Genomic DNA, 27,460 nt, shown 5'->3' with positions numbered 1-27,460 from the left:
AGCCTCCATTTCATTCCGGTCAAAAATTAAACATGCCGTAACCCTAAGGTCTATTGCTGATGGGGAGCAGTTTGCTGAAGAAAAAAAAAAAAAAAAAAAAAAAAAAAAAAACAGAATATATATTATTTTGTTTTATGAGCATTTTTTTTTGACTCTATTTATTATAGTCTAAGATATGTTGTGTGTGGGGAAAACAGTGCCTAAAGTACCGTATGTTTCTACGTACACTTGGTTTTTGAGTCCTAAAAGGGCTCCTAGTACCAAATCCACAAACATACAGGATTGTTTTTGGTTTAAGATACATATGAAATAGTTTCAAGCCTCTGAAAAAGGAGGATGAAGTTTCCTACTGTATTTTTGTTACCATTAAAATAGGTTCCTTTCACCATAATATCTGATATATACATATTTATACTGTATATATGATATACTGTACATACATTATATGATGTATCGTATTAGTATAGTATGATAAACCTAACTATTTCTGACAACTATATCCCTGACAGCTTCAAACTAGTGATGATTATCAGAAGCGTGATTATGCAGTATTAAAATGGCTGTTTTGGGAATACTGTGTGTACCCATACTAATGTGAGTGACTGTCCGGGTAACACATATTTGGAATAAACTGAATCTAAACCTACAGTCCAATGACACATTACAGGCATTTAATTCAAAGCTTTCAAACTAAAAGGAAAAACCAAACTCATTTCAAGATGGTAAGTAGGGCATCTCATATCAATCAGGTGCAAACCACAAATCTCAATCTTGTTCATTTGTGACCTAAAAGCAACCGTTTTCACATTATAAAAGCAGAAATAGGTCTAAAAATAGCAATACTTGTTGGAAATCCTATGACAATTATCTTCTCTTATGCCATAAACAGAATATTTTCACTTGTGCATTAGCGGCTTGAGTCGGAATGCTGTTCATGGGCTGAATGTCATCGGATTTCTTTTGTCCGTGTCCAGTAACAGTCATAAAGTGAGGCAGATATTTGTTCAGTTCAATAACAAGAGATTCCACCATCTTTTCTGTGATGGTTCTTGTTGGAGTGGAGTGAACCGGAACAAAAAATGGACAGGACTCTTAAACAGTTATCTGAAGTTTTCCAAATCAAAAAATACTTAAAGAAGGTTGCAGGTTTGTTCTCAGAATGTCACATCACAGGAGTGTGAAGCAAACCGCACAGTGATATTCTTCAGTATGGCAAGATAAACACAGTCACTAATCACAGAGTTGATCTTCTTATCGCATCTTGTCCTTAAAAAACATCTGACGAGAAAAGGCTGAAAATCCCCAGCATGGTGACTTTCCAAAAGCAACGTTCAGTGTGTAATGTGATGGAAAAAACACATAAAAACACATTTGTGAGGACACACAGACACGGAAACACATACATGCGGCTGGCAAAGGGAAACAGGCGAGTGTCTAGAGTGTTCTTTAGTGACCTCCATCATCCCAGGAACAGTCATTCTTTTGCTTGGCCAACTTTCTGACTATACGCTCTAGCTCCTTACGCGACTTCTGTTCCTCTTCCAGACATTGCTTCATCCATTTATTCTCCTACATTCACAAACACATGGCATCAGAAGATTACAGCACAATTCCTGTGATAGCTCAGGCCAACACGAGGTTACAATAATGTTAAATCTTACCTTTTTTAATTCATGGACTTCATCTTTTAGAGCATAAACAGCATCAACAAGACTTCTGCAAAGCAATAAAATAAAAGCCTTCTTTAAAATATTCAAAAGGAAAATAAAACTGTTAAGTATATATACAGTACGAATCAGAGTCAAGACCTGAGTCAAGACTGAAAAATCTAGGTTTAAAAGTTTTAGGATTTAAAAAGAAACATTACGACGCAACATGAAGAAATATTTACAATTCTGCACTATTTCTAGGTCACGAATAAAAAATAAATAAATTTTAAAAAAGTAAGCAATATTTACAATGCTGCACTATTTCTAGGTCACGAATAAAAATAAATAAATTTTAAAAAAGTAAGCAATATTTACAATGCTGCACTATTTCTAGGTCACGAATAAAAAATAAATAAATTTTAAAAAAGTAAGCAATATTTACAATGCTGCACTATTTCTAGGTCACGAATAAAAAATAAATAAATTTTAAAAAAGTAAGCAATATTTACGATTCCGCACTATTTCTAGGTCACGAATAAAAAATAAATAAATGTAAAAAAGTCAGCAATATTTACAATTCTGCACTATTTCTAGGTCACTAATCCAAAAAAAATCTAAGACATATTTAAAATTTTGCACCATTTCTATATGATACTAATAAAACAAACTACAATATAAGCATTTTTCTTAAATGGACTCAATGCTAATCATCAAGTAATTCTGATATCAGATAACTGAACATACTTTTCCTCAATGATCGTCTGGCCATTGCTCTTGATCTCCTCAACAATAATCTTCTCTTCTTCTGGAAGCAGGACCTGGGGGATGCACTCCTTACGAACAGCTGTGCAAACAAATCAAATCTTCTAATGAAATCACACTGATAAATTGTATTAACAATACATTTCCGCTATTAAAAATTCAGTAGCTTCGTTATACAATACATATGACAGGCAGGTCTACCTGTGGTGGATTGGTGGAAACTGGCTCCGGTGCAGTAGGCCTCAATCACTTTGAGTATCTGTGCATCCTCCTCCAGAGCTGCTGTGCCTGCATGTGACAGAAAGAAAATTTTCACAGTGACAATCCATCAATTTATTATGTATCTGTATTTGTTTTTGATTGTACGTTGAATACAGGTTGGCAAAGCTACTGTTTGTTTGTTTGTTTTTGCAAAATCTTAGTTCTGGGTACTAAATTAATTTTATTTAGCGTTTTAATATACTTACTTTTTCTGAGCAGGAACTCATCATCTGATGGTTTTCTCTCCGTTTTTCTCTTTGGGAGGAACTTGGGTCTGGGTCTGGGGCTTTTACTAGTGTCCTGAGGAAACAGTCTGGTGTTAATGAAGTAACAGTGTCTGCTGAGCTCTGAATAAAACCACAAAACCGCAGCTAGAGGACTTTAATTTGCACTCAAACCATCCCGAGAGAGGATGCTAAGACATTAGGCCGATAAATGGTAACTTACATAAGTTATGACGCCATTCAGGATAATTTAACAGCAAATTATCAGTGACTCATGAATGAAAACAATTTGCAGATGAGAGACCCTTGTCTGTTTGTGAACTAATTATTTCAGTCTGAGTCATTTGTTGACTGTTACAGCAGTGTCAAAGGGCTGCCGCCACCTTTTTTCTTGAACGCTAACACCGCAGAGTGAGTCATCTAAATTGGACTCCTCCAGAATGAAAGCTTTATTAAATCAAGTTATTTTGACTAACTTCATTGAATTGTTTAAACGACAGACTAACCATGGCAGACATAAAAAGTTATGTGGGCAGCTTTATTTAGGAATGTCTTGATGAATATTTAAGGGTTTAAAAAATTGTCACTGACAGCCAGTCAGTTCAATCACAGTTTTAATGAGAATCCGCAAAGCAGTAGTATAAAAAGCATAAATGTTACTGAAAGTTGATTGACTAAGACTGAATTGCTTTTTTATTACGAAATACACAACTATACACTTGGCATGCTTCACACTAAATGGGGTTTTCAGTTTTTATGTTTAACTCATGACATCAAACCGAAAGTAAATGGTGGAAATAACTGAAGTTAAGCATGCACATGTTCACAGTTTACAGAAATTTTTAGCCCTAATGAATTACTCATTCATGTAATGAATGTATAATAACATCTGAATCAACACAAAAAGAGAAAGTGGCAAATATTAGCGCATTGATTTACAGTGCAACATTGTGGCCCGGAGATATAAAAAAAAAAAAAAATGTATGACCGACGTTTTGATCTCTCGAATAACTCTCCAGGTTCGTCAAGACTAACATTTAGACTGGAAAATGATGTGAAAACTAGCGGAAAGACCTGGCTTATGAGAAGACCGCTTCGTTTTTAAACAAAAACTTGCCATTATGCTATGCGGTAGTTGTTGCTCAGAATACCGGGACATAAAACAGAGAATCACGCAGCATGATTGGAAAATAATATTCCTTATGGTGACGTAAGCAGCGTCACCTCACCCTAACTAGGCATTATGAGTCATTTTGCCATTTCTATGAACAGCTACTTGGCAGATACTGATTCTTTTGATCATCTACATTTAGCTTAACAGTAGACAACATTTAACAGGTTCATTGCGCGGGTATAAGATTATTTTCTGAACTCTGCAAATATAAGATGTGATATCAGCTGTGAAGAAGCGTTTCTTGAATGGCCATATTTGTTGGAAGCAAGAAAATGTATAGGCTTGGGTACATTTTAGATTGACATGGTAAAAGTGATGTTTTCTAACACTTCAGTAACTGTGGCAACAGCTACTGTATGCCTTAATCCCTTCAGAATCTCTTGAGAGAGTCTGCAAGACAATTCACTATCCCAGTTATTTATTTTCTATCCCTGGATCTCTGCCTGCAGGTTATTAGGCTTTTCCCGAATATAGAACCAATTATTGCTATTATGTTTTTCCAATATAAAGAAATCTCTACCTAATGCTCTTGATATCTTCAAGTGATTTATATTTAATCACAAATCTAGTTAGAAACTAACATGGGAAATACATCTTCCTCATTATAAGAGTTCATACAAGGGCCACATTCACATTATCTCAAAACACTTTATATGTGTGCACTTTAGTACATTGTAATTATTGAAGAGATGGCTACATTTACCATTGTTTTCTGTAAAACACTATTATTAGTAGCACTTATGGGTGCAAATTTAATACAATTGTTTAAAACAAGCATACTTGTCGTACATAATGAAAACTCTTGCTACCATCAGAGCAACTGAAGCGGCAAGTACCACCAAATGGAAAGCAGGTTTTTGCGAGTCTGCTACCACACTTGTCGAGAGCAAGCAGCATGAAATGAGTAAAGAGCCGTTTGCAGAAGAACCCTTCTTGCATTTTGAAACAGCTGGACAGAATGTAGGAATGAAACACAATCCAGGGCTTTTGAGGCACAGTTTTAACAGCTTTTAAAATTAATCTTGAAATGTGGTTGAAATGGCATGGAAGCAGAAGAAGGTACCACCAAAGAGGTATATATATATATATATATATATATGTGTATTTTGTGTATGTTTATTTATATCTATAGTATGTTTTGTAATGGAAATAAAACAAGCAATATATTGACTTCTAAAGCCAGTTTTGCCTATTCAGTGCTTTGTCTGTCACACTAATGTAATACACTTGAGGATACAAGTGATTAATTTGATTAATTACTCACATTTAATGCAATTTATTTGTTTTGACTGAATTTGATCAAATTGAAGCTCAACTTTTTTATATATTGTATGCATGTTTACACTTTTGTTTTTTGGTTGGATAAGTATCACACCATCTTTCACAGCAGTTTTTTTTTCATGCAGGAAAAGGGTTGGTTGGGTTTGTGGGTATATTGATTAAAGACAATGAGCTTTGAAGGTTGAGAAGCAGGATATGATTCAGTACACATTGTTTACTGCCTGCCAACATTTTGCTATTGTATCTGAACTCCCCTTCTATTTATAAATGAATACAACATAGCAAAGATCATACATTACAAACTAATGCATATTAAGCAAAGATCGCTGCAGTGGGAGCAGAAGATACAACTGCAAACAACACCGGAAATGGGCGGCTCTCCACAGAATTAAAGAGAAAAAGACAGATAAGCATGGATCCAGCGTGCAACACCAAGCACACAGACACAGACACACACAAGTACTCACACAAAACACACAGACACACATCTACTCTTACCTTCAGGATATAAGACATCCTCTAAAGAAGCAGAAAATGGAGAGAGAATGAAGATGTGTATGAGAATAAAAGAACAGCCTGACAGGAATATGATGGAAAGATCAGTGAGAGGTGAACGTTAACTGTTGCAGAGAAACAGAAAATTTCACATGCATTTCATGATCATCACTAACACCCTTGGTAAAATCTTGTAGAGAGGCCATGCACATTAATAAGATGTTCAAGTGGGCTTTGGGTAGAGTTAGTCAATCTGCAGCTCAAAGACCACTAAACATTCCACTTAAATCTGAGATAACAACACCTCCACCGCAACCTGCGGTGAAGACGATGAAAAACTTTACAGTCTGAGTAGATCTGTGTGCATCGGTTTCCTGTTAGGACCACCAAGATTACACAAAGGTAAATTACGCTCCCACTCAAGATCTCTTATGACTGATTTCCCGAAAGCGTACCTCTTTATAACCTAGCGCAGCGGAGGGCTTGAGAGGCGGCGCTGGTCTCAGACAGCTTAAGGACCATGGCTTGGTGATCTTAGGGGGTTCGAGAGGGCCTCGGTTAGCCACAGCAGTACCGAAACTGTGCAAGTGGTGGGACGACGTGCCAGTCATGGTTGTAGCCTTTCCCTCAACACTCTGCTCATGCAAAATACACAAGAAAATAATGATTCACCCGGAGAGGGTCATCATACTGAGAAATAAGTTGCAAAAAAAAGTGTTACCTTCAATATTGTTCCGACTGGACTTCCTTCCTTGCTGTAAGCATGAAGATGTTCTAACCACTCCAGCTGCTCCTGTGGACTACTGCAGAACACCATGGTGCGATCTATTGTCCCTCCTAAAAACACAATCAAAACATGGTCAGCAAAATTGAAGATACAACAATACTGTAACTGTTCAAGCTTTTTAGTACTTCTAAATCTTCATGCATTTATTTTGTTTTAAACCGTTTAAGGAGTCACTGTGATTTGTTATAACATCGATCGAGAGGAGGTTCACATGGACTGTTGATCAACCTGGCCAGATCGGTTAGCAACCATTCTGGTAAAACAATCTCTCATTTGGATTACTAAATATACGATCACTTTTCCATTAGATGACTTTTGGTTTAATGTCTTTTGTGTTATGGTATGTTTTATTTCCTTGGTTTTGTTTTTCCATGGCAGAAACCAGCTGACTTTTTTCATCTAAACCAGTCTGTTCCCCCAGGATATTGTTATGTTTGTAAATCCCGTGTTACGGGATGGGGAGGGGGGGCTTGTGATACTTTATAAAGAGAAACTGAAAGTATCTCAGTTAATTTTGCCTTTATATGCTTCTTTTGAATCAATTGCCTTAAAATTATTGGGGCGATTCCTACCATCCTCACAACTATTTACTGCCCTCCCAAGAGCAATAATTCCTTTTTAACTCAACTTTCTGAAATCTTGACTTATCTTTGTTCCATGTCTCCAAATGTTATTATGCTGGGTGATTTTAACATTTATATAGATAATGAACTGGTTTCATATTACAATGATGGACTGAACATGATTTTAGATGATTTTGTAACTGTGAAAAACGCGAACTGTTGCATCTGTATATTCAGCTCCTTGGTTTACATCTGAACTGCATGAACTTAAAACTAATGGCCGTAGGTTAGAGCATTTGTACATCAGGTCTGGCCTTACTGTTCATAAAGAAATGTATGCTGAACATATTCAAAACTACAAAAATGCACTGTCCAAAGCTAAATCTGATTAAGAAATGCGCTGATCATTTCCTGCTTTTATGAAGCCCCTCCCTCAGAAATAGGCGATGGGCTCTGATTGGTTAGCTAGCCCAGTGTGTTGTTATTGGCTAAACCACCTCTAGTGTGCATCTAACCTTCACGCCTCTCACCTCAGCGGCATGTGCTCCAGTTTTATTGTAAACAACGGTGCGTTAATATCGCTTATAGAATGGGGCATCAGTTTGTCATGGATTTGTCGTGTCGCTATTTGCTTTTGTCAAATCACGCCGCTCGCGTTTGTTGTAGTTGCTTAGAGCAGAACCAATGCATCGTTCATTTATATCTCTAGATGGCTCCCTGCAACACAACTCTGATTCTTCAATCGTGCCATCTAGTGGTCTGTTATTGATACAACTTCTACAACTGATAACACGAGTGATCATGTGGGTACTATATATACATACATACATACATACAAGTCTTTTAAAGTCATACTATAGCTTTGTGTGAGCAGACCAAAAAAATCTTTGTGGTCAAAGATTTTTAATGTTTCTGATAGAAGTCTCCTATGCTCACCAAGGCTGCATATATTAGATCAAAATTACATACAATTTAATACTGTGAAATATTATTACAATTTGAGATGTTTTTCATTTTAATATAATTTAAAATGTAATTTTTTTTTTTCCCTGTGATGACAAAGCTGATTTTCAGTATCAGTCCTCCAGTCTTCAGTGTCACATGATCCTTAAGAAATCATAATGTGCTGATTTGCTGCTCAAGGAACATTTCTTATTATTATCAATGCTGAAAACAGTTGCACAGCTTAATCTCTGTGGAAACTGAGATATGTTTTTCAGGATTCTTCAATATAATATAAAGCTGAAAATAACAGCATTTAATTGAAATAGAAATCTTCTGTAACATTATAAATGTCTTTACCGTCACGTTTGATCAATTTAATGCATCCTTGCTGAAAAAGTATCCCCCTCCCCCGAAAAAAAACTTTTGAGCTTAAGTGTAATTCATTATTAACTGATAATATTCCCCTAATTCAGTCAACTCAATAACTGCTGCAACCAGATCAACAAGTCAGTAAGAATCACTGAATTAACCTTTTAGAATATAGACTAAAATTAGAGTGTCTAGTCTAGTAAATAGAGTGATTTGGTCAGTTTCTCACAAAGAGCAATCAAATGGCTTCAGTAGCTCACAAGTCACTTCGACTAGTTTAGTGCTTTATTTAGTCCTTTCTGGATCTTAGCAGATGTGGTCTCTATGAGCTGTATGTAAAATATTTGCATGAAAAGAATTCCTTGCTTTGTGTTCCACATGGTAAAAGAATGACAGTAAGAAAGAAAGTGAGCAAATAGTGACAATTTTCATTTTTGAGTGAACTATTCCATTAATAAAATCACACACACATGCTCTCTACTTGTTAGGTTAAACTCCACTGCCGCCTGCTGCTATAAAAACAGCTCAGGTACTAGCAGCATTGAAAAAAAGCAGCATTAATGACATGGTCAAGTGCACATTGTTCTGTGACCTCTCAAAAAAACATGCCTCACTAAAACTGTTTACATGGCTGAAACAAACCTGTGATCTCAAAAGCATAATGGCCTGTCTCTGCATCCTCTGGCTGTTTGGTTACAGTGGTTCCAGTCAGTGGAAGACGTCCCTTTGAAATGAGATTGCGACACAAATGAGAGCACTGAAGTTGGCACTTTTTCATAAATAACACATGCTCATTCTCATGCACCCAGAAAAAAAAATGAACTCACCTGGTAAATGAAACCACTCATTCTTGGGCTGGCAGACAGCATGACTATCACATTGGGAAACAGCATGAAGTATCGCTCTTCTTTTTCCTAAAAAAAGCACATATGCACATTATATTAAATTCATTACTTCTGCAAAAAATAATATGAAATACCACTTCATAAACAATCATGGCACAGATGCAGGTGTATGGCATTACAGCAAACCCTTACAAACACAAACATCAAATGTCTCTACTAACACACGATTTTGGATTGGTGCACAGCTTTATTTTTTGCTACACTGATTACTTATGATCAACACATATCATACCTTATGTCTAGCAAACCAAGATAAATTTCAGCTAAGCAAAAGAGAGAAAGAGAAAGGGAATACATTGAACAGAAATGGAGGGAAATCACTCCGAATGCATTTAATAATATAATACTTTCATCAACCTACTATTTTTCCTTCAGCTAACCCCCTTCTGATATTATTAGTGGCTCTATCAGCCCCTCTCACCACACTGTTTCCATTGACCAGACCATCAGACTCAAAGGGGGCTGATGTTCGAGTTAAAAAAGCATTCAGTGACCACAGATGCAAAACTTTGCAGGCGGGTTTGAGCTGTTGACACTTAAATATTTTCCACTGGTTTGCTAAAACCAGTCACAAAAAACAAACAAATAGATGAGTTTGTGGTTCTGGCAGTTATGTTTAAAAGGCCCTGATCAGCACTTTTACACAAAATAACCTTGTTTTGCACAATTTCAATTAATATTTATTAAAATAATCACTTCACAGATTATTCTGACATTGTGCTAACATATAACATGCATTTTGCACAAAATAAACAGTGATATAACCACGCAGATGTGAAAACAACATGTCAGGTTGAGTTTAGTTGCCACACTGTTACTTCCTGGTTCTCACCTCATTTGAGCTGCTCTGGATGTAGACCTGTGACATGTAGACCACCTGACCCAGTGACTTCATGCTGTCGCCCTCCCAGCCCCGCACTGGCTCAGACAAGATCTGCAACTCCAGGTTCTTTCTTTTTCGCAGATCTTGACACTGAGTCTGAAATACACCAACAGATAAATTCAGTGAAACAAGAATTGGATACATTAATGTGTTAATATGCATTTCACAGTATGAGTCAGTGTAAAGACAAACCATGACAAATAATGATTTGAAACAATATTGTTTTACAGTCAAGTATTAAGATTCATACAGAAGATTCATATCAAGTCCAAAAAGGGTTAGCAGCTGTGATTACACATTTAGAATGCATACACACACAACGTTTTTAAAAGAGGTTGCTATGATTTTTGAAAGTCTCTTATTTATTTGATCAAAAAATACAGCACATTTTTTTCTATTTTAATATGTTTTAAAATGTAATTTATTCCTGTGATGCAAAGCTGAATTTTCAGCATAATTTCTCCAGTTTTCAATGTCACTTGATCCTTCAGAAATAATTTAAATGTGCTGATTTTCCACTCAAGAAACATTTCTTAGACTTTTTCATTTCTTTAAGTTTAATGCCAAATTCGAATGTTAAATGATCGTATCGTTAAAACAGGCATATTCAAAAACAGAACGGGCTTTCTAACACACAATAACCTGGAACATGAAAACGGTCCTTTCGGAGTGGGAGGTCACTTCTCCATATTGCCAGGCATTACATTCATGTTCCTAACTGATGCTTATTTATAAAAGCGATTTACAATAAAGTGCGCAAATCATCTCATCGGCAAATACCAATATAGGTAACTGAAAAAAAGCATAGGTAAAGGGGGAAGACCAAGTCTATATGACACCTCCATTAGTGAGAACTATCAAGATGGGACTCTCCCTTACCTGCCAGAAAAAATCAAAAAGAAAAAATGAAACTGTTCCACAGAACACAAAGAGTAAAGAAATCACCTACTACTTAAATTTCTTAGCAGAGACATTTGACCTGAGAAGCCATTATATATGCAATGACTCATCTTTCCTCAGTCTTTTTTATGTTATAGAGGTACTCTTGCAAAACCTTAACCTTTACATTTCATGTAACAGCAAAATCTCTTCCAACCTGTAAAGTGCAGTGAACCTGTTGTGCGGTTAAGAGAGGAGGGTAAAAGGGAATTAAAGAGAAAAGATTCAAAATGTTTTGCAGCATGACAGGAAACATCTCACAGTGGTCAAAACTGAGAAGTCAAAGTGATGAATGGATTTTATAGAAAGCTTTAGTTGTCAGACAAGGACCAAGATGAAATGGCAAACATGACGGATAACTGTTACATACCACAAGATTTTTAAAAGCAACGTTCGCTTTGAGAATGTCACTGTAATCTGGATGAGCATCCTACGAGAAAAAAAAGAAAGAATCTGTAAATATTATAACTCATGAAAAGACTCGCAGGCATTCACGGCCTTGGCGTCTTCCGGTTACCTCCACATGTCGCTCAAGCTCCTGCAGGAGGATGGGTATTTGTCGAGCCTCATGAAGGGTCTGCTCAGGCTGGTGGTGAGGGTCAGGATACCGGGAGCACTGGCGCCCTGACTCTCCATAAACTTGTCCAGCTCCTCACTGTTTAAAGTAATGCAAAGTATTGGAATTAGGTGCTTTTTCTAGTCAATTCAAGTCAAATCACATCAATATCGAAAACAGTCCCTTCATTTTAAAATGAATTAAACCTTATTACAGATAAATATGTGACCCTGGACCACAAAACCAGTCATTTTTGAATTGACCCTGAATAAAAATAAGCTTTCCATTGATGTATGGTTTGTTAGGATAGGACAATATTTGGCTGAGATACAACTTTTTGGAAATCTGGAATCTGAGGGTGCAAAAAAAAAACTAAATATTGAGAACATCGCCTTTAAATTTGTCCAAATGAAGTTCTTAGCAATGCATATTACAAATCAAAAATTAGGTTTTAATATATTCACAATAGGAAACTTACAAAATATCTTCATGGAACATGATCTTTACGTAATATCCTAATGATTTTTGGCATAAAAGAAAAATTAATAATTTTGACCCATACAATGTATTTTTGGCTATTGCTACAAACATACCCCAGCGACTTAAGACTGGTTTTGTGGTCCACGGTCACATATATAAATATGAATGCATAACACCAATTTAAAAAGTTTGGGGTCAGTAAGATTTTCTTTTAAGTAACTTAATACTTTTATTTGCCAAGGATGAATTAAATTGATCAAAAGTGACAGTAAAGACATTTATTATTTAAATTTAAATTTTTTATTTTAATGCTGTTCTTTTTAACTTTCTATTCATTAAAATACATTATTAAAAATGCACCGTTTCCTTAAAAATATTAAACTACTTTAACCTTTTTCAACACTGGTAATAAAAAAAAAATGATTGAGGAGCAAATGATCATATCTGAATGATTTCTGAAGGATCATGTGACACTGAAGACTGGAGTAATGATACTGAAAATTCAGCTTTGCATCACAGGAATAAATTACATTTACATTTATATTTATAATTTATAATATATTACAATAGAAAACAGTTATTTTAAATTCTAATAATATTTCACAATATGAATGTTTGTAATGTATTTTTTGATCAGATAAATGCAGCCTTTGTGAGCATAAGTCTTCTTTTTTCCAACCCCAAACTGTTGCATAAATAAATGCACACTAAAATGTATTTTGAACATTTTAGGTGCACTTTAAAATCAATGTCTTGGCATACTGTTAAAAAATTATAACAATAAGAACTCTGAGGCAATCATGTCTACAGTACTTTCTCATATAACCATAACAATAGCAAGTGTTTTGGGGAAGGTGACAGAACGGGCGTGAAAAGAATACTAGATGCTGAAATGTGATAAACTAAAGTTAGACTGAAGATGAATCATCTGAACACATGCCTTGAATAAACGATCAAGCAATGGAAAAATGCTGCAACAATTTTGCAGAGTGATATGCAAGTGAGCAAACACAATCAAAAGTGTGTATTCTGCCTCCATCAGCACAACCACAGCTATAGATATCCTGTTGGGTTAGTGCTGTTTCCTGTGTGTATGAGGCATGCCTTTTCACTCTCTCCTTCTGTCGTGGAGCATTCTGAGGTGGAAGGAGAAAACTAACAGAAACCCTATTGTAGTTCATTGTACAGGAAGTGTGTAAAATGTGGCTCAGACATTTATGAATACCTGTGAAGTTTACTAGTACAAACCCAAAAAAAAAAAAAAACTTAAAATGGAAATAGGGCAGCAGTGTTATATGTAAAGGCACAAGAGAGATTGCTTGTTTAGTCACGCAGCTCAGAGAGACATAAGAGAATGAAAGCTTTGTAGTGACACCTGGTGGTTCAACTTTACATTAAAAAAAGCAAAGACACTAGTGACACAAAAAAATTGGGTCACTAGTGTCAAAAAAACAGAAAAAAATTTACCAGCGCTAAAGTATTAACAAACTTTGGGAAGTCAACTTATATACTGTATCTGAGATTAAATTGGAATATATGTGGATATTAACTGGAACTGACTGGAGACAAAATATTTTGTGCCAATTTTTTCTCAATCTTTCTCAATCTCATGAACCATGTAGAGATGTGCTCAGAATCTATTGATGTATTACTGTCCTCTGCAGCTCTCTGTACCACAATTCAGACTTTACACTAATTCTTTACAGTTCGTAACATGCTTTTTACAAAATTCAAGTGATTTAAAATTAATCACTTTAACCCTTAATATTCAAAATAACGTGTCAAGTTATGATAACACTTTACAGTAAGATTTGATTTGTTAATATTAGGTAACTACTGTACATTAGTAATAGTTAACATAAACAAACAATGAAAAATACCTCTAAAGCATTTAATAAACTTAGTTACTGTTAATTTCAAAATTTACCGATACATAATTAAAACCAAAAGCTATCTGTTAATATTGTTTAAGGGACCTACCAATATGAATTTTAATAGTTAATCAGTGCACATACCTGTACATAAAGCATATGTTAAATGGAAGCTCAACAGTACTTGGATGACATGCTTGAGCTTCTGTTTATCATATTTTATATGCTCTATTTTATATGTGTTGATCGATGTTTATATGTGAATTATATTCGGTCTTCATAAGACTTGAATTAAACAGCTTGATTCATTTGGATCACTTTTACAGTGTATTTTTGTGGAATGAGCTTTCGATGAATAGTATAGTGAAAAAAATAAATCTTAATTTGCGTTCTGGAAGATTCACAAAAGTCAAGAACACGTCGATGACAATGTTGTGAACACTGACCTGTGATCCGTCAGCACACAGACTGCAGAAGGATGGCTGGAGCAGTAGGACAAGTACAGTGTTCTGATCTGACACATCAGGTTCAGGTAACAGCCGCCAATCCGCTGCTGGCCCTCTGGCATCCTGCAAGGCAAAAACACTTTAAAATTAAATCATTATAATCATAATTCAAGTGATGAATGCTTTTGAAAGTCTGACAGTAATCAGTGTTGAGTGCTACTGTAAGGTTAACCCTGTCTGGTTTAGATGTTTGGAAATGATTAACAGTTGAAAACATTAGTTAGAAATTTAGCAAAGTAATAAAACAGTAATAAAATGTGACCCTGGACCACAAAAACATTCATAAGGGTCAGTTTTTTTAATTGATTTTATATGTCATCTGAAAGTTAAATAAATGCATTTTCTATTAATGTATCATTTGTAAGGATAGGACAATATATGGCTGAGATAAGACTATTTGAAAATCTGGCATCTGAGGGTGCAAACAAATCAAAATACTGAGAAAATCACCTTTAAAGTTGTTCAAATGACGTTCTTAGCAATGTATATTACTTATCAAAAATCAAGTTTTGATATATTTACAGTAGGAATTTTACAAAATATCTTCATGGAACATGATCTTTACTTAATATCCTAATGATTTTTAGCACAAAATAAACATTTATAATTTTGACCCATACAATGTATTGTTGGCTATTGCTCCAAATATACCTGTGCTACTTAAGACTGGTTTTGTGCTCCAGTGTCACAAATGTAACCAGTTACATTACTTTAATAAAGTACTGGAAACAGTCACACTACTTATTACATTTTAAACAGTGTAACTTGTAATCTGTAACCTATTACATTTCCAAAGTAATCTTCCCAACACTGCAAACAACCTAGGTTTTAAAATGCAATAGTTACAAATATGTGACAAAGCCACCACCAGATGGTGCTGTAATATCAAGGGGTAAGACTTTCACGAAAAAAAAAAGTCAAGTAGTCATTTGAGAAGATGAAGACTGAAATAAAGACACTAAAAAGCAGCTCTTACTTGGAGCACTCCTCTAAGGCAAGACACAGTCCCTGTTGGAAAGAAAGGATGTCCTCTAAATTCCCATTCAGACTGGAGCAGTCCGCACTAGACAGCCTGCAGAGAGAGCCGACAGAACAATCATTATGTGCATGGGTTTTTTTTAAACATGGCCCAGTTTCCTAAAATGTCATTCGGCTTTGATATCAAAGGCTCCCTGATGCCATGGTAACGTCTGAGTTGTCCTCTTACTTGTCGCTGGCCTGTAGAGGGCGCAGGTAGCAGCCCAGTACCGTCTGCAGTTCCTTGACAAACTCTCTCTCATGCTCCAAGATGTCTTGCACCACCTGAGAAACAAACAAATGACTCAAGTAAGAAGTTAAAATTCCTTTCCATGCCCTTTTTGGAATCTGCTCACGTGTTTAAAAGAACTTACCACATTGTAATAATTTTTAGTCAACTGAGGAACGTCAAGTCCTTTTACCGTTTTCGGAGAAATCGGTTTCTCTGGAGAGGAAAAGAAAGAAACCTGGTCAATTTCATTATGTTCACTACAGCAAAATAATTCTAACTATGCAAAGATGTAAGACAATATCCTGGACTGCCCACTCACCACATGGCTTGACCTCTCGGACGTAATTGCTAGGGAACCAGCCGGTTTTGCCATTAAGGGTTCCCTCCCACCATCCACCTTCCTCCTGGCGTGTGACATGGATCAGCTCGCCCTTGTTGAAAGATAGCTCGTCCTCATTGTTCTGCTTGAAATTAAAGCGTGCCTTGACCACCAGCTGCCCGCCACCTCCATTCTCTGACATTTCCTGGACACAACAGCAGCAGGTGAAGAACCTCAGTAGACAGTATTCAGTCTTACTTTATTGACCATTTTAATGGTGATCACAACAACACTCTAATTTCTGTATGCCAAACATCTACAACAAAATTGTCATCTATTCACATCTAGAAGTAAATTATTAATCTCTTCAGAAAATACTAAGATCCTGGATAAGCCCCTAACTAAGACAATAAGAAGTCTATGGGAAGCTAGTCGTAACATTAAATGATTAGGGCTGGGAAACAAAATGTGTTCATTTTTGTGATTAACATTTGGTGTTTAACATAATTAACAGCATCTAGAGATTTTATTATTTATATATTGAACGTGCAAAATTAACTCTGAAGTGAAAAATTAACTCTCTCAGCTCTCTTTCAAACTACGTATTGATAGAGACAGAAATATAAATATACACAGTTAAACGTCACATTTATTATAATGGGTTTATGTGAATATTAATTTAAATTATCTTAAATTAAAAGCTGCTATAATAATTTTAATGTTCTGTAATTGTTAATAAATGATAAATAAATAAAAATTAAAAAACAAGCTGGATTCTAATCTAAAAAATCTAATAATTTGCAGTTTAAGCCTGGCTTTCAATTATTCTGTAATGTTGAATTTGTATAATTCCATTAAATAATTATTTCAAATATCAAATACTTAAAATACCACAATACTTTTGAGATTCAATGTGAAAATGTGCGTGATTACAAATTTCAATATTAGGGTTGAATATTTGTGAGTAATTACAGAAACCTGTACATGTTATGAGGTTATAACAATAATGTTATAATAGAGAAGTAAATCTGAACAACTAATTAAAATGCAGAATGCGCTGATAATCTTATTGGTGTTATTTGAGTATTAAGTTTAAGAGCAATCTGTGTCATTTCTGTTATGTTTTAAAATTAAATGAAAAAGTAAATTACCTTTATAGAACTTTACAAATGTTTTGTTGTTATAATAGACCAACGGTTATCAGCATTTACAGCAGTGTATTTATTTCTTACCACAGCTTTTGACTGTCTCCGTAAAGACCTGCTGGACTTTAAGTTGGGAACAGCTTGTGAAGGGGCTGACAGGCTAGGAGCAGAGGCACTGGCCTGTGGACATGATCTCTTAGGGGTATCTGGATACAATGAGAAAATAAGAGAAGTTTTAAAAATACAGAAAATAATTAATAAATTAATATAACTGATAGCATTTCTCACTTACTGACAGCATGAAAGCCCTGAATAAGGTTTCTGAGGGGTGAGTCTACAGTGATTCTGTACTTGTGTACTCTTCATTTCAGTTAAGCATGGCCTGTTAAACTTCAGAAATAGATGAATGACATGCATAATAATATGAGGTAGCATTAGCAAATGTTGCTATCTTTGATTTTTCATACAGTGTGACATTCAAATTTCTTCATGCCATATGATTTAGAGTCACACAGTATTATGCTGTATGATTTATTGTCACATCATATTTCACGCCATGAGGTGTATAAATTTGTTACATTAGGGGCACAGGGATTCACATAACTATTAATAAACAACATACACTACTGGTTAAAAGTTTATTGTCAGTTTTTTAGTTTTTTTTTTTCAGCAAGGATGCATTAAATTGATCAAAAGTGACAATAAAGTCATTTATAATGTTACAAAAGATTTCTATTTCAAATAAATACTGTTCTTTTAGAATTTCTATTAATCATAAAATCATTTTCCACAAAAATATTAAGCAGCACCAACCGTTTAATAAAAGTGTATAATAATACAAGTATTTCTTGAGCAGCAAATCATTTTAAATTCTAAAAGTATTTCACAATATAATTCTCCATACTGTATTTTTGATCAAATAAATGCAACCTTGGTCAGACTTTTCAATGGCAGTCTATGTTTGTTTTTGTTTGTAAGGCAAGGCAAGTTTATTTATATAGCACATTTCATACACAATGGTAATTCAAAGTGCTTTACATAAAAGGAATTAATATAATCATTAAAAAATAATCATGTAAACTTGTCACAAAACTCAATTAGCAAATACTGTGCAAAATTCAGTTTAAGAGACTTTTCCAGCTTGAATCATTTGACAAAAATATAAAAGTGTGTATTAAAACTATTCTTTTTTTTTCTTTCTTTTTACTATGCATTACACCCGGGACATGTAAAATGGTCTGTCAGACCCCTTAAATGTGGTACAGAGTAAAGCAAGGTCACTCTATTATATTTAAACATCCCAATTAGAGCACTCACTCACTCGACCATAATTCTGTCATATCTGTGAAGTTAAAACATCAATAGTCCACAGCTCAATGCACTTGCATATGGGTCACAACAAACAACTGCTGAACGCAGCCAGACACATCATCTCCAATGTATGAAGACAAGTATCAAAGAGAAGTCAGTCTATAGACATAATGTATGCTCCAGTCTAACCAAAGCAAGGCCTGAAACCCTAAAACATAGTATTGTGTTTATTTAAAGAAATTCACAAAAACCACATTGCATACTCATGTCAAATCTTACCAGACTATGATTAGCTTGTATTAATTTGCTATGAGCAATCTGTCATTCATAAATAGAGGGAGATAAGGTATGAGGAGGCATGCAGTATTCGGTGATAGAAGAAAACAGTCAGGTGCCCTGTTTGCTGCACTCTGGGTCCTGACAGAGCTCCAGCGCTGCAGGGGCCTCTGGGGCTCTTCAGTGACTCACACTTTGCTCCATCTACACAATAAAAGCTCAGCATGTCTGCTGGATTTCACGGCAGGCTCTTTCCGAACACCCATGGCGTACAAACAGTGTGTGTGAACCTGCTCCAAGCGTTCCTCAGCCAACACAACAGAGACCCCAGATAAGGCCAGGCGAGGGACCGTCTTCTCTATGCCTTAAGCACACTTAAGAGTGAAAACCTCACCGTTTCATCATAGAGATCGTTTTAACACAAATCCAGTCAAATCTATCTGCCCCCACTTAATCTGCACTCATAAGTGACTCAGTTCTTAAGAATAACACATCATTTTAATCTTACTTTTAATATAGAGTTTGCAAACTTGTGACACTAGCATACTTTAGAGGCGCGCGCTTTGCATACGTCCTGCGTCATCCACCCAGAACGGCTTCAGCGTATGACAGTTAGATGAAGTGAGAGAAAAGTGTTTATTACGTTTGAAATATAGATATTTTTCTTACAAAGACGCATGGATTCGCTACAGGAGGCCTTGATTCGCCCTCGGAGCTGTGTGATTTTATTATGGATGCGTGCACTTTATTTGAAGTCTTTTGGACTGTTAAACAAAAACACCCACCTACTGCAATGATAGAGCTTGGAGGAGCCAGGACAATTTTTAATATAACTCCGATTGGATTCGTATGAAAGAAGAAAGTCATATACACCTAGTATGCCTTGAGGGTGAGTAAATCACAGACTAATTTAAATTTTTGGGTGAAGTAACACTTTAATGTTATTTTTTAACTCATTAAAGAATTCCTTTTAAAACCTATCATGGTTTCCACAAAAATATCAAGCAGCGCAACTGTTTTCAACACTGATAATAATAAGAATTCTTGAGAACCAAATCAGTATATTAGAATGATTTCTAAAACATAGAAAACTTTTATTTTGAATTGCAATAATATTTCAAACAATTACTGTTTTAACTATTTTGATCCAATAAAAGCAGCCTGGGTGAGACTTCTTTAAAAAAAAAAAAATCTTACTGACCCAATCATTAGAATGGTGTGTGTGTATAGATATAAATATTGTTGATGTGTAAAACTGTTGTGAAGCAGTCCTGTGGGACTTGAGGAAGACTTGAGGTAATAACAAGCAGGACACACTCTCCTCTAAAAGCAACCGCCACAAGGAGCTGTTGGAAACATGACAAGGAAGCAAAACCTTAGAATAACTACATGCCTCATGGGTTCCGCATGCTTATGCAGATGCAGTCAGCCGCCTGAACAGGCCCTACAAAAAGCAACTGTCTGTTCCCTCCAGTAGTAGAGAGCAGCTGCAGCTGAAAGACACAGATGCGTGTACGACCCCAGACAAATCACCTCTTGACGTTCACAGAGCAAATACAAGAGTTCAGTCATCCTCATCCTGAGAAAAAATGCGATTTGTATCTCATGTTTACTGCACAATAAAAGGCCTACTGTGCATTTCACTGAGATAAACTTACATGGGCATGTGATATCCATCCGTTCCATATTCACAGGCTTCTAAAAATGAACTTCAACTGATAATGGAACTAAAATACATTTACTGAACCACTTTAGAATCGAATCATTATACCTACTTAGAAAAACAAAACTCGTTGATTCTAGTGGGATGGACAGTTGTTGCAACAGGTCCTAAGAGAACACGCAACAGGAAAGATATGGCTCATTTCCACTAAAACCATAACACTGAGTGATTATTGAGTGCCTACGATCCTGCCTGTAAACAGAGACATACTTTATAGTTCATAAGTGACCATCAGGAGCTTATTTTCTAAAAATGCCCTGCACACTACAGCATGTGTTAAGACCGTCTGTGTTAACATGACCGCCACTTGGTGGTAACAAATTTAGGCTGTATGGACCAGAGAAAAACTGGTTTCTCCTTCCGTTTTATTTTCTTCTGCTTAATCCAATTTATAAATAACCAAGGAATTTTGCAACAACAACACTGTTATTGAACTGAATGGAATCAACATTAAACTGACCGACTTCAGCAGAGCTGCTTACTGCTGAACTAAACTTGTTTTATAACAAATGAACTTCACATTATTATTGAATTGAACTGAACCAACACTGAACTGTCTGGAGCTGAATAATTAACACCATCGACTTCTTTGTCGCAGAATTTTGACTTGCCTTATTTTTGATGTTTGCATTAATGATTCTGTTTAATACTGTGAAGCTGCTTTGAAACTATCTCTATTGTATAAAGCGCAATAAAAAAATAAATGTGACTTGAGAGGAAACTCGCCAATGACAAGACAAAGCTGATGCCTACAGTACTCAAGGAAAGAAAAGACAAGGAATATAAGTGAAGAACACATGACCGTAACATTATGAATTACCTTGAGTGGCGATGTTTATTGCTGAGAGTGTCGACAGAACCTTGTTGAAGTTCTCCCCAGTATATAAACTTTCTGGATCAAAGCCCTAAGAGACAGACACAAGTCAAACACAAGAAAAACTGTCCACAGACAGTGCCAGAAGCAGAAGGTGCAGAAGTAGGTCAGAAATCAGAGGAGAGTCGGGTTTTATCTATACATAAATAAAACTATATAAATCAGATTTTCATCATGATACGATCTGACATAGATACTAAGACATAGCCAGCAATATGATATTTGCAACATGATATTCGCAATAAGGTTTCAATATAATGATATCACGAAATAAAGTGCATATTTTACACAAGTTACATTTTAATTAAAAATGCAAACACAATGAAATGAACATTTAATTGAACTCCTTGAAAACTGGGACATCCACAACGAAAACACACTTTTGTTTTTTAAACAATATAGAACATTAATCATAAAAGATTTAGCCTACAGATTTTTTGCATGCTCCATCGATATATAACATTTGATGCGATGATCCATACCGAATGATCATGACACTTCTATAAAGAACCCTGGTAAAAAATTTCACTGGTTAGGAAAATAAACCTCAGTGTGACCCACATTTTGATGCTGGTTTGGCGTTTGGTCTGCAGGCCCTGTCAGACGCTGGGTACAGACAGCTATCCCCTTTCTTGCTTAGGATACAGTTTCATGTTTTAAATAAAACATAATAGCGTTTACACAGCAATGAAAGAAGCATCTGTTTTTTTTATTTGCTGAGCACTGTTTTGCTTTGGAGGCTGCAAAAAGACGAACAGTCAGTGCAGTTTTAAGATTACATTTACCATTTGCTTTGGGAGATTTGTTAATTGTTGTTTGCATTTCTCTCTCATCAATAATGTAACAAGGTTCATATCAAGCTTTGGCTTGTGTTACGATACTTCTCGTTTTCAGCTCATTTAAAAGCAGAAGTGAAAGTTATGCGACATGCTTCTCTGTCTAGTCACATGACTTGCATAAACCATATGCCAACTGGGCCTTTCAAAGAGAATAAGACAGGAGCTTTGTTAAAAATATATTTCTATGATTATATTATTAAAAGTTTAGTTGATTATATATATATATATATATATATATATATATATATATATATATATATATATATATATATATATATATATATATATATATATATATATATATATATATATAATATAATATATTTTACCTTTGATAATTACCTTTGATAATTTCCAAAGTAATGGTAGAAATTATAAAATCTGTTAAATAAAATTTAATTGGCAGACAAAATTTATAGCAGAAAAGTAATGTAGAACCAAAAGCGAAAAATTAAATAAAATAAAAGTGGAGTCTGTTGGACTACACTGGCACATGGAGATTTTGTTTTTGTATGCAGTTCTCGACGACAAGACAATTCAATAAAAACATGTGCATTCTTTTTGTCTAATCAAGTTCCAAAATTACATTTACAAATCAGGTAAACATGAGTTTATGCCGTGGCCTAATTTCAGCATCACAGGAAACTGTGACAGAAACTATACTTGAAAATTTACCCGGATTACCTAATTTTCTGCCAGTTTTTAATTTGAACCAGTAGGCTATATCACCACCTATTCTTAGCCCTCCTTGTTGAGATCTTGTTCATTCTGCTGCTTTACAGCATCACCACAAATTATAGGGGAGAACAGCAATCATTTGTGCTGCTGAGTGAGAACAGCCAAAGATCACAACATTACACTTTAATATTAGCAACTTAAGATGAATTAATTTTCTTTAGCAGATATCCATAGATATTGTTAATTCATTATTAGCATTGGCCACTACTTGTGCCTGAATCCCAGTGGTCACACTGCCTGGCGTCCGTCTCAAAATTCAGAAAGCATTGCCGTGCACAGCCCACATTTCCTGTTTTTAAATTTTGAGCAAACGCTAAGTAAAACATGTTTGTTTATACTGAAATTTCTGTGCATCTTATTGGCTTTCATTTAACTGCATTAGCGTATATCTATTTAAAAAGCTAGTCTACCACTGTCCTTTTGAATAGATGAGTGACAAGATGTTCAATTTATTCTATTACAAATGAGTTTCGACCATAAAAAGTGAAGCTATTTCAATAAAGGTCAAACAAAACCACAATTCTTTTAGCAAGCTTGCTATTATTAAAGTCAAAGCCAAACATTATATATAAACAAGTAACATGGCACTAAGAGTCATGTTCACCATATATGAACCGTTTACCACTCTTTCAAGGAGTCATATGATGTTGCTAAAAATAAAATTATTTAGTGTATTTGGTGTAATGAAATGTGTTTATGCGGTTTAAGGTTTAAAAAACACAGTATTTTCCACATACTGTACATTATTGTTTCTCCTCTATGCCCCGCCTTTCTGAAATGCGTAGTTTTTTTTACAAAGCTCATCGTTCTGAAAAGTGAGGTGTGCTCTGATTGGCCAGCTATCCAGTGCGTTGTGATTGGCCGAATGACTCAAGCGTGTGACTGAAATGTTACGCCTCTTACCATACTGTGATGCTGTGTCCCGGGACGACGAGACAAAACCAATAAAACCTTTTACAAACGAGGCATTTGTTGCATCCAGTGGGGACATAATTACTGATTATGATGACTTATACTGTCTTTTTTGTTAGTTGTGTTGCATCGCACCGCGTACACATAAAACCATGTCTGCATTTGTGCTCGGAGAAATGACAAACAACAAGCGCTACTCTACACTGCTCAAAACTCACGTTTGAATCATCAGTGGCAAATCCTTGAAATATGTAAACGTACTTACAGGCTGTGAGTCAGAACAGCCGCCACTGTAATCTAAAGTTACTCCCACGATCAGGAAACAGTCCTCCATAAAATGCGCTGCACATATTTGGAATATTTGGGTTGAACTGTTCTGGAACAGTTTTGAAAATACAACTTAACCACTGATTTCTAGTTGTGTCCTCTTTTGGAACACCAAACAAAGGCAACGAAACACACAGCGTCTTCATAACATGGCGGCTGTGGTGGCAGCAATAATAAAGTTACGCCTCCTTTCTTTGCGTGAACATTTGGACGGTGTTATGCAAATCTTCCTACATTGTGATGTAGACATGTAGGGGCGTGTTTAAAGATGCATTTTAGGAGACTTTAGTCTTTGCAACTTTAGGGATCTTATCTATTCGCAAACAGCTTGTAACACTCCAAAGAGAAAGGAAAACTTGAAGTCGCATCATGTGACTTTTAACCAGATTTTGATGATAGTTTTAGTCCAATAAAACTGTCATTGTAGAGGGTGTGGCATCATAGTTTGTCTGTGTGTAGCGCTTGCAGACTGACAATGTTTACTGTGATCGTTATAATTCCCAACCATATTCTTGAGAGGTCTGTAAGGCTGCTGCAGGTCAAGACCATATTATAACCATAATAAATGAAATGCACATGCGAAAGAGCTAGTATTATATGCAGTCTTGTTTCTTGGCATATTTTAAGATCACATGTTCAAAACCAAAACAAAACCCTGCTATTTATTTGCCTGTCCTCAGGGAGAGCGAAACGAAAACAGAAGGGCTGAAGGAAGAAGTACTCTGCATAAATACTTTATATAAATTATTAAATCCATTATTTAATATAAATTATTAAGAACATGTTTTGCAAATCATTCCTTCATAAAATCAATGTTTATAAATTTTTACTTTAATCTGAAATGTATTTTAATGCATATACACTATAGCTAGAACACATTTAGTTTTTTTGTGATGCACTTCTGCCTAAACGAGTTAAATATTAATACACACTCAGCAGTTTTTCTCAAAGGCATGACCCTTCATTAGCAAAAAGTTGCATTTGTGTGATCCCAGCTCGCTCATGCAAAGAATTTTATAGAAAAATGATCTTACCTCAACCTTTAGAGACTGGCATCCTTTTAGAAACTCTCGAATGTTTGTAATGCAGTCCGCTTCGCATCTGGGTTCAGCTGAATACTGAAAACCAATGGAAGAAGGGCGATGTAAATAATCTCAACTTTGCTTCGAGCTCACTGCAACGCACAGAACCACCTGAGATCAACAAGATCTCGTTTTAGCCTGTGAGCCACATTGTACCCTGCCACTGCTGTCCAGTATCGCATGCTAAATGTCTTTGGCGTTGAGTTTACTAAGTAACTGTTTCTTTGAGTCAGCTTAGTCCTGTTACACAGACAGCCAGCCAGTATCTACGCTAGATCTCATCGGGCCCTGTCGCACCAGGAAAAGATATTTTGGAGGAAGTGACGATGTTTACTCAGCAAGATTCTTACTTGGACCGTTTACTAGTGATGGCAAGTCCGATTCATTTCCGCGAATCGGTTCCTTCGATCTTTCGAACCGTTCAGTTCAAAGAACCGGCTCAAAAATCTATTTTTTCCGCATTGACGTCTATGACGGGACATCCAGGCGTGGTATTTCATATGTCATAAATAAAACGTTCAAATAAAGCTATAGAGGCATAATGTTGATTATAACGTTTTTAAGACCCTACAAAACGTTGTGTACTGTATACTGTATACACTGTATGTGTATGTGTCTGTTTGCTGCAACAATTCAGCTCGTAATAAAAGTAATTTAGAACTTAAATATAATTAGCATTAATTAATTAATTAATTAATTTAAACCTATTGGCTGAAAAAAAGTCTCCCCCACGAATCGTTCAGCCCCGTTTCACGAACCGACTAATCCGATTCATTAAAAAGATCCGACTCAAAAGAATGATTCATTCACTAATATAATGTAAATACGTTCAACCATACAAAATCCATTTAAAGCGACGGGTTAAAATCAGTAAAGCGGTATGAAACATATAAATGAATTAAAAAATGAAGGGAGGAAGACAGGAACCAAGACGTATAATGAGCCCTTTATAAAACAGAGAAACTTCTACAAGTTGTTGAATTGATCAGCACATTCGTTATAATTTTCAATGATGGCTATATTTTCGCCCTTTGATCAAAGCACGGATTTAGAGCGTTTAAATTAAAATAATTTCAACAGAATTTTATTCCGAAGAATATCACAATCCAAACCTTAGGTTATTTTATTAATAAAAACGTTATGTGCCAAAGGCGAGCTGGATTGGTTAGCAGCAGAGGCATGCAGACAGACACAATAATCTGAGATTTGACTGACATGGTTAAATATGGCTTTTGCAAAAGAAGAGAAGTTGCTTTACAAATGCTCTTAGTATTTTATACTTAAGTGAAGATCGACAAGTTTTTTTTTTTAAATGTGAGAATGCGGAACAATTTCTCATGTAACAGGAAGTCAGATTGTCTATCTCGATTAAAGTGTGTCCTGAATTAATAAACACAGATAAATACACTTTCTTTGCTGAAGATAGATTCAAAATGTAATGTATCTTTACAAAATGCAGTGCATCTCAAAGTTTTAATTGTAACAGCGAGTAATCCGGCATTACGCATCGTGCACCGTCAATTCCGCATGGCTCTATCTGAGACACTTTTGCATTTATAAAAATCTTTAATTCACTAGACTGCGACTATATAATCAAGGAAACATGCGTGTGCATATTATCGATTACCTTTAAGATGGCTCCAGGTAGCACTCGCTCCATGAGCTTACACAGGACGACCCCATCTCTGAGAGAGGTTTTCAGAAATTCCTCCGGATCAGCGATATTCTTTTTGGGTGAATTAAGCACGCCTAATGTTATTAGCCACGTAACAGTCTGCTCCTCGGGATTCATAGTTTTAGGCTCAGTGGGCCTTTCAGATTTAGCTGCACCCTTGGTGCGCCAGCTGTCACTATTTGTGTTGAGATGCTACCCACATCCGTCGCGCTTCTGCTTTTTCACTGATGTTACAACGACCATTCAGCCCGGCAACTTAGTCCTCCAGTGGACGCCTGCCATATAACCTACATAAAGGCTCTTTGACATTTCAGTGTAACAAAAGGAACTGTGATCGCTT

The 27,460-nt window shown here is 35.7% G+C and overlaps 1 protein-coding gene across 1 annotated transcript; it reads right to left on the bottom strand.

The window, feature by feature from the left end:
* Positions 1-232: 232 nt before the first annotated feature.
* Positions 233-27,454, bottom strand: arhgef6 (Rac/Cdc42 guanine nucleotide exchange factor (GEF) 6). The gene is given in 23 exon segments (XM_042738466.1): positions 233-1,569; positions 1,662-1,716; positions 2,394-2,493; positions 2,613-2,699; positions 2,879-2,972; positions 5,850-5,870; positions 6,302-6,481; positions 6,568-6,683; positions 9,153-9,234; positions 9,338-9,424; positions 10,248-10,394; positions 11,608-11,667; positions 11,755-11,789; positions 11,792-11,892; positions 14,591-14,713; positions 15,627-15,722; positions 15,858-15,952; positions 16,042-16,112; positions 16,219-16,423; positions 17,451-17,569; positions 21,494-21,578; positions 25,398-25,481; positions 27,073-27,454. Coding segments are annotated over 23 exon segments (2,331 nt in total). The 5' UTR covers positions 27,238-27,454; the 3' UTR covers positions 233-1,446.
* Between the last annotated feature and the right edge of the window lie 6 nt (positions 27,455-27,460).

The sequence above is a fragment of the Cyprinus carpio genome, chromosome B14 (assembly GCF_018340385.1).
Source record: "Cyprinus carpio isolate SPL01 chromosome B14, ASM1834038v1, whole genome shotgun sequence".
In the NCBI taxonomy this organism is placed as follows: domain Eukaryota; kingdom Metazoa; phylum Chordata; class Actinopteri; order Cypriniformes; family Cyprinidae; genus Cyprinus; species Cyprinus carpio.
The sequence above is the reverse complement of the archived record's forward strand: the minus strand, read 5'-3'. Positions and strand labels throughout refer to the sequence as shown.